Genomic DNA, 8,453 nt, shown 5'->3' on the forward strand with positions numbered 1-8,453 from the left:
AAACATGGGCATAGTAAAATTATTTTTATACTACATTTATCCATTTTAAATACACTAATCCAAGGTGCTTCGTGACCCATAATTGGGTCCCAAGCCCAACTTTGGGAACCAAAGTGCAGCTTTTGACCCACAAAATAACAGTAGCAGAGACCTGTGCCCCCAGCTGGTTTTGGATGATAAACATTTGTATCAGGTCAACAAAACATGGGCATAGTAACAATATTTTTATACTACATTTATCCATTTTAAATACACTAACCCCACTCCTTTGTGACAACTAAGACAAAAACGTAATTACCTCAGAAAATATTTTCAGGACCCCACATTGATGTTTTGGGACCCCACTTTGGGTCCCGACCCCAACTTTGGGAAACACTGGTCTAGATGGCTTGAACAAGTTTTTTTGCTCCGTTTCATTTTTCATCTGTCAAAGCGGAGAACTTTAAGTCTTTTTACTTGGTTGTCCACCGGCCCAACCAGGAGGCGGGATGTGGTTGGTTGTCTCGGACAACTTAAAATGTGCTCGTCGACCCCCGCCTGTGTGTACAATTACTGTTAAACAACTAAGATGTACGGCCTAAGACATGTCTATTCATTTTCATTGGGACTAAAGATGCATGTATAAGAATTCCTGAAGTTTTTCATTTTCTTTGTTGCAGAATATTATGCTACAGCAGACAGTAGAAATACAGAACTGCATTAATTAATAGGAGGAGTTTGCTGCCTACCCTTTGGGCCCGTCAGGGATGGCACAGACCTTGCGACACGCTTCTATCACAGAGGTCCCTGGCTCATAAAGCAGCTCATGGAAAGGAGCCTCCCTGAAGAGTTCCTGAAGCTCCTCATCACTCATTTCTTCCAAGGCATTTACACTGCTGTGATACAGGGCTCTGGTACACCTGCAATGACAAATTCAAGAATTTAAGGAGTTTTTCGTTACAAATGAGTCAAGAGAACAAAAACTGAAGTCCCAGTTTGCCAACAGTAAAGACCACAGTAATCTAGAGGAGCAGAGGATTTTATCGTGTTTATAAATGATTTATGATCGTGTTTATGAACCTGACTGCTTCTGGAAAGAAACTGTTCTTTAGTCTGGTTGATGTGACTTTGAATTTTCGCTGTCGTTTCCTACAAGAAGGCAGGGTGCGAACAGTCCATGATCAGGATGGGTGGAGTCTTTCATAACGCCAGCAGCTCTGCTGTAGCATCTTCTGATGTAAACATCAGACTGCTGTGAGGCTGCTCTCCACTGCACAGCTGCAGAAGCTCCTGAGGACTGTGGTGCAGCTGCAGGAGAACCTTTGTTACCAAGCTGCAGCAGGTTGTGTCTCAGGCAGGCTTTTAGCTAGAGAGGCATCATTTCAACATCCTCCTCAGTTTCCAACAGCCCATTTCCCAATGCCCTAAAATCAATAAATCTTTTTTTAATAACAACTAGGGCCAGGACGTTAATGTATTAATTAAATTTAACTAGTTAATTACAGTAAAAAAATAATACGTTAAATAATTACCGTAATTTTCTGACTATTAGCCGCAACTTTTTTCCTGAACTTTGAACCATGCGGCTTATAGTCCGGTGCAGCTTATATGTGGATTTTTTTCTTCAGCCACCAGTGGGCTCTTATGCTGCATTTGCTTCAACCAATCGCTTCAAAAAAGAAAGGGAAAAAAAGGAGAAAAAGGCGATCGACTCCAGAGCCAACTGTTGTACCAGGAAGCAGCGATTTAAAGATAGTCAATGGCCTAAAACTCATAAAAGGGGATAAAACAGACATTTTTCACGGTGGAATCTGACTGATAAAACTTTGGAGCTTAATCCAGGACCAGTTTGTGGATAAATGTCGAGTGAAGAACCGCTGACTTTTTTTTTGCATTGCACTCCCCGGGGAAGGAATCCCATGCAGTGACGTATGCTGGAGCAGGAGGGCTTTCCCAGCAGCTCGGCTCGGGGTTTCTCAGGGGAACTATGAAAGGTCAGTGCGAAAACAAACGCTGAACAATCACGTGATGGCGCGTCGACCGGTCGACAGCCGAGCGACCATACTGCCATCTTAGCCAGAGGTGTAGCTCCATTTTGTTTTAGCTAGTAGCAGACACGACACGATGGATCCTCAACAGACATGATATTGGACAGTATGTGGGCCCACATCACGGATTCGGTGAAAGCAGCCATCAAGAAAACAAACTCACTTCCTGCTGTTATTCCTGGAGGTACAACAAAGTTTTTACAACCCCTGGACATCAGTGTGAATCGTGCATTTAAAGCAGCACTCAGGGCTGAATGGGAGGCTTGGATGACTGACAGGGATAAATCATTCACAAAAACTGGCTAAATGTGAAGAGCGTCATTTCCTGATGTCTGCCAGTGGATCCTAACAGCGTGGAGCAGAGTGAATGAGTCCACCATCACCAATGGGTTCTGAAAGGCTGGACTGCTACGTGAAGAGGACACCACAGCTTCAGAGCCAGCATTACCCCGGGAGGACAACAGATACCGCTGTGTGACGCAGCTTTTCTCAGCTTGTTTAACTCCGACACTGAAGAGGAGGACTTCGATGGTTTCAGTGCGCTGGAGGAAGATGAATGAGACGTTTTGTTGGACCAGAAACTGTTAAAGAAAACTACCAAAATAAGGTCAGTTAAATGAACCGTATTCCTCCGAACTTTAATTCTTAAAGGTTTGCTTTTTATGTTTTGATGGTGAACTCACTTTTTTAACGACAATTTTGGGTGTACTGTTTTTTTTCATGTTGGGGGTTATAGTCCGGTGCGGCTTATATGTTAATGTTCGCGGGTTTTTTTTTTTAAATGGCGGGAGCGGCTTATAGTCCGAAAAATACGGTAACTCAAGTTTACAACTTTCTGGCAAACAGGGAACACTGCTGCAGGTCAGAGGGGAGGAAACACATCTGAAGTTTACTATGAAAAACAAGAGGAATGTTCTGCTTCGCTTCTTGAGTATAAATATATCGTTATAAAGCTTTGTATTTTACCATCACAAACACTATCATCTCAGTCATACATGATATGGTTCAAAAGCAAGCAGCCGGCAATTTTCACTGTGTAAAATCCAGGGTTCAACAAGATGTTTTTTTTGACGAAAGATGTTACCTGCCCGAAACAAAAATGTTCAAAATTTGTTAAAATATAAGAAAAACGTGCACTGTATCTGTACTACAAAACTATTAACATGGTTATACAGAGGTACATAATATATGACATCTGATTAAACAGATGCAGACTGAGTCACTCACAGTCAGTCACTTGTTTTATCAAAAACATCTTCAAAAACGTTTTTAGACCTTTCCAGTGTTTCCCCTAGAGCAGGGGTGTCCAAACCTTTTTTAGTGAGGGCCAAATACAGAAAAAAAAACAAAGGGCCGGGCCACACACTGGAAGTGACACATTGATACATCAATAATGTGTGTATTTCTAACTCACCTATAAGGTCACTGTGGTTTGTGATTTTTATCCATTTTTAGGCCTTTTTGCAGAAATATCGCCCGCGAGGGGCTGCACCTGCTTGCAGGTATAAAACCCGGTGCTGAGCTTTCAGGACCGGTTCCACCTGATCAGATCTGTTCCTTTTATTGCGTGGAACAGATCCATCAGGTGGGTTTCTGAATTATTTGCATTATTGCAGAAATATCGCCCGAGGGTTTTTTAGCAGGCAGGCGGCTATAAAACCCGGTGCTCAGCATCCAGGACCGGTTCCACCTGACTGGATCTCTTCCTTTTATTCCCCTGCATCAGCACCAGCAGCCCTGTGCTGAAATTCAGCCGTTTCACCCGCCGGAGTTCGCCTGCCAACATTTGACCGATTATACTCCGCAGGGGAACGTCCCAGGAACTTGCAACCATCACCAGGTTGTAGCGCAGATCCAGAGCTTTAAAACAAGGCCTATCCTACCTGGATCAGACACTCAGAACCGGAGCTAGAGGCTCCGCAATAAATGGACTGCTTCTTGTGCGGGCCATATTCAATTATATTTTCAGAATTTGCTGCGGGCCAATAAAAACGGCCGTAGTTTGGACACCCCTGCCCTAGAGTACTGGTCTTAGGAGGGCTGCTTATAAAAACAGAATGATCAACAGCAGCAGCTTTGTTTTAAATACAATTTACAGAACATGAAAGTCTGCAGTTTGCATTAATTGAGTCTTATATAGTGAATCTCATATCTAAAGATACATTTAAGATATCTGGAACTGGAGTCTCCATACAACCTAATTATATATCTTATGTTATTTATACTAGTCAGAATATAATTAGATATCTTAAATAGGCCTTGTTAAAATATATTAAGAGATTTGCAACAAAACAATAACAGACAACATCAAGCTTGAAGGAAAAGTACCCAGGGATATACTGGACCATTCAGCAGAGAACGGTAAGCTAATGGTGGCTAATATTAGCTGCTTGTTGTTTATTAGCTTGCTACTATTGTTGTTTTGTTAAACAAACAGGCTGATATGGGTTGCAGTGCAAAACGGCCTCTGAGGGTTTCCCCCAGAAATACTGCTAAGCCTCAAGACGTTAACGTCTTTAAGGCAGAGGGTGGGCAGAAGTAGCAGACTGCTATGTTGATAATGCCAAGTCCAAGCCACTTATCCTGTTGCCACAATCTCTGCTCCCTATCTAGATCTAAAATAACTTTCATCAGTGGGCAGGATTTGATAGGTAGGGAGACTGGGACTTCTCCTCAAAAAGACTACTTGTCCTGACAAGGTAGGCATTTATAAAAAAGGTTCTAAAATGTGAAGAAACAAATAAAAAAATAAAATAACAAACACCGAGAGAGAGAGAGCTGAATTCTGACCTCTTGGCACTCTCGAGCCCTTCTTTTCCATGCACCAGTTTGGTCACTTCTGCAGCCAGTCGTTTTTGAGCGAGGCGTTTGCTTGGATCCTCTCTCTGCTGCTCCATCAGGTTCTCCAACGCAGCCTCAGGCAGAAAGGTGAACAACCTCAGGTACCTGCAACACATCAGCTTCCTCTTACAGTGCACTTTATAGAATACTTGTGATGCAAAACAAAATTAGTTTGCAAAAAAAAAAACAAAAAAAAAAAAACAACAACTGTCAAATACTGACTTTTAATCACATAACAGAACTGACTTACTCCTCTACACTGTTGTCAGGCAGCCTGAGGAAGAACTGGTACAGCTCAAAGGTAGAAGTCTTGTCCTTGTTCAGCCACACTGCGTTGCCTGCAGTTTTGCCCAGTTTGTCCCCGACAGTGCTGGTGACCAACGGGATGATTAGTCCGTACACGTCCTCTCCGCTCACTCTGAAAACACATCAGATTTTAAGCTTACAAACCAGGGGCCTCATGCATAAAGGATTGCGCAGCTTTCACACTAAAAGTTGACAAATTTAGAAAAGTGTGCCACACCAAAATATTCAGATGTATAAAACTGTGCACACTAGGGCTGCCATGATTAATCAACGACTAATCGATTATTAAAATAAAGGCTTGTTGCAGCCCTAGTGCGCACACAGGTTCCCGCGCTCCTTTCCTTTATACATCCCAATGAACGTGGAACTGAGCACACCTGAGACTCCTCCCCTGACTAGGGTTGGGCATAAACGTATCGTGTGCAATTAACCATCAGAAAAACATTAATCGATTATTCTTTGGCACTTGACGATTAATACGATTACTGCCAGCAGACAGACTGACTGGAGATTTCCCCGGTCGGTCTGCTCGGTGCTCCTCTCCTCTTCAAATATGACGAAAATTTAAAAATTAAATCTGTAATTTATTTATCTATCAACACAATTTAAAATGAGATGTATAGCCCGAAGTCTGTAATTTTGACAATTTGGAACAGATTTTTTTATGAAGAGCAAATATTTCCCACTAAATCGGTCATGTGACTAGGACATAAGGGTGTCCAGGGACTCCAGGGGATTAATCGTCAAATTAATCGTTATCGGCTAAATACCACAATTAATCATGATTAATTTTTTTGCCAATATTGCCCAACCCCTACCCCTGACACGCCTCCATTAAATGTGTCCAGAGTGTGAGATTCTCCTCAGATTGTCCTCTGTCTGGGATCAGAAATCATTTTTAGATGCAGGAAAATATAAATTAAAAGGAGAATGAGTGAGAAAATTGTCAGCGGGGTGTAAAAATTAGTTTGCCGCACGCAAAGGTGTGTGTTGGTGTGTACGCGCGTGTGCTGCAGCGGCGCATGAGGCTGAGAGATATTTCCACCTTTACACGTCTTTAATAAATGACTAAACACAGAGAAACTGATAACTTTTGTAGAACTTAGAAACATATTTATTAAATAGTTGATGTGAAGAAACGAGTTTGTGTGATTTATATTTTAGAATCATGAAGTTTCTCATTCAGATCAGCTGCATGGCTCAGCTCATTACAGTAAAATACCTGATTGTATTTGTTCTGTGATACAAAAAAATAAAAATAAAAAAACTCGCTGTCCTCCATTCTTCTTGTGGTGATATCAACCTGCAGAACAGCTAACATTGATCCATAAATTACGCACAACTTTACACAGCAACGAATCTATTGTGTGCATCTTGTGGAGCTGAGGAATCATCACAGCTGAGCTGTTCTCAATTAATCTGCTGAGTTGACATTTTTTTCTCAGTGAGAATTAAAAATGTTTCTTAAATAATTCACACATTTTATTCTCCTCAGCTGTGAAAGCCATGCGCTCTGCGTGTGTTTACAACTCGTGACAAATATAAAACCAGTTTACAGACTGGACTGAGGGTCTTTGATCATTTTTAGACTGATCTATTTTCTTGTCTGAGGTTAAAAGATTTTCAGTTTCACGATCGTTCAAGTTTAAACAATAAAAACTCAAAGTAAAATAAAAATCTAACAGCGTGTTCAGACGCTCCTTACATCCAGAAAACACAACAGAGTCATATTTCTGTGGATTCAGGTCAGATTCATGACTTTGTGAGTTAAAACTGTCGAATGAAAAACTTTGCGTGGCTGCCGCACATTCTCACAGCAGCGTTGGTTTTTATACATCACAACATGGGCGTAGAACCTGGCGCACGCAACTTTTTTTATACGTACGCACCGTTTATACATGAGGGCCCTGGTTCTTACATTCAGTCTAAGCCAAAGACCCGAACAGAGTCAGAAAAAAAGGCACCAAACACATTCTGGTTGTTAGAGGTGATAACATGTCTGTAGGCTGCCGTTTGTAAAGTTACACAGTCAAAAATTACCACCAATATTTTTGTTTATTTATCCTTTATAAGAAAAAATGAACAGATTTATTTTTCAAAGTCAGTTTTTCACCAAATGATTCATACATTTATAAATGTCATAGTTTATAAACTAAATATTTAACTTGAATATTTAGGTTGCAACTTTATATTTAGCTAGCAAGTCAAATATTTGTTGAATATTTAGGTAGCTAGCTAAATATTCAAGTTAAATATTTAAGTTAAATATTTAGCTAGCTAAAACCAGCACAGTAAAACTCCTTCCCTCCACAAACCTTTTGTTTCCAGCTGTTCTCGCAGTCAAACATCTGTCAGGTGTCTTTAATTTCCATCATTTGTTTGGCTTAATGGATTAAATTGGTCCATTTAAAATCCTGCTCTGCTCCGAATCTAAACACATCTCAGAGTAAAAGTTTTGCCTTCATCAGCTGCATCGCAGGAGGAACTGGAACATTTGGTTCCTCATCTGAAGCTGCAGCTGAACAAAGCGTCTCCATGAAGCTCAAAGCACAACTGATCACAGCTGATCTCTGTTTACCTGCTGCACCTGGACCACTTCCTGTTTGACTTCTCTCCTCCATTATGTGACGCTCAGCATTAAATCTACCTGCTTTCTGACACAAACAACTTCAAATAAATACGTTTTCATTACAAGGATTAAATTCTATTAAATTTAAATATTAAATCAGTTCAGTTTATTTATTTAGCTCCAACTCCCAACAAAAGTTATTTCAGAGCAACGTAGAAAAAAAAAACTACTTTAAATCCAGATTAAAATCCAGATTATTGAGCTCAGGGATCCTTCCTGCTTCTATTGTTTCCTTTTGAACACGACTGAGTTTCATTTCCATCATCAAAACTTCAATTGAAAACAGTTAAACAGGAAAGTTTTATACAGGAAACAATCTTAACTTTAAATATTCCAGATTTAATTATGAAAATTTCATTATCTTCTTTAATAAACCAGAGCTGTTTCTTGTTCTTTTATAAAACATTGTTTACATATTTTAAATGACCTTTTGTAACTTTTATTTTGAAGGATGTAAATGAGTTCATTTAGTTTTTATTTTGTGTTTGTTTCCATTATGTTAATGTGAGATTTACTGTCAGGCCTGCGGGGCTTTCATTAATCTTTGCGTTGATGTCTTTTATTGTGCAAATAAATAATAAAATCATTCTTGTCATTAAAGCTTATTTGCTCCAAATCTTTTATGTAAATATAAACGATTAAAGCAGAAC

At 40.1% G+C, this 8,453-nt stretch overlaps 1 protein-coding gene across 1 annotated transcript in view; it reads right to left on the minus strand.

Annotated features, from left to right (window-relative positions):
- yars2 (tyrosyl-tRNA synthetase 2, mitochondrial) overlaps nucleotides 1–8,453 on the minus strand; it is a 21,168-nt gene that overhangs the window by 4,586 nt on the left and 8,129 nt on the right. Inside the window, exons 2-4 of the mRNA XM_014023295.1 lie at nucleotides 5,119–5,286; nucleotides 4,818–4,973; nucleotides 729–899 (exon numbers count right to left, since the gene is read on the minus strand). Coding sequence (XP_013878749.1) covers nucleotides 729–899; nucleotides 4,818–4,973; nucleotides 5,119–5,286 — 495 coding nt within the window. The remainder of the gene's footprint in view (nucleotides 1–728; nucleotides 900–4,817; nucleotides 4,974–5,118; nucleotides 5,287–8,453) is intronic.

This window comes from Austrofundulus limnaeus, unplaced genomic scaffold (assembly GCF_001266775.1).
Source record: "Austrofundulus limnaeus strain Quisiro unplaced genomic scaffold, Austrofundulus_limnaeus-1.0 Scaffold363, whole genome shotgun sequence".
In the NCBI taxonomy this organism is placed as follows: domain Eukaryota; kingdom Metazoa; phylum Chordata; class Actinopteri; order Cyprinodontiformes; family Rivulidae; genus Austrofundulus; species Austrofundulus limnaeus.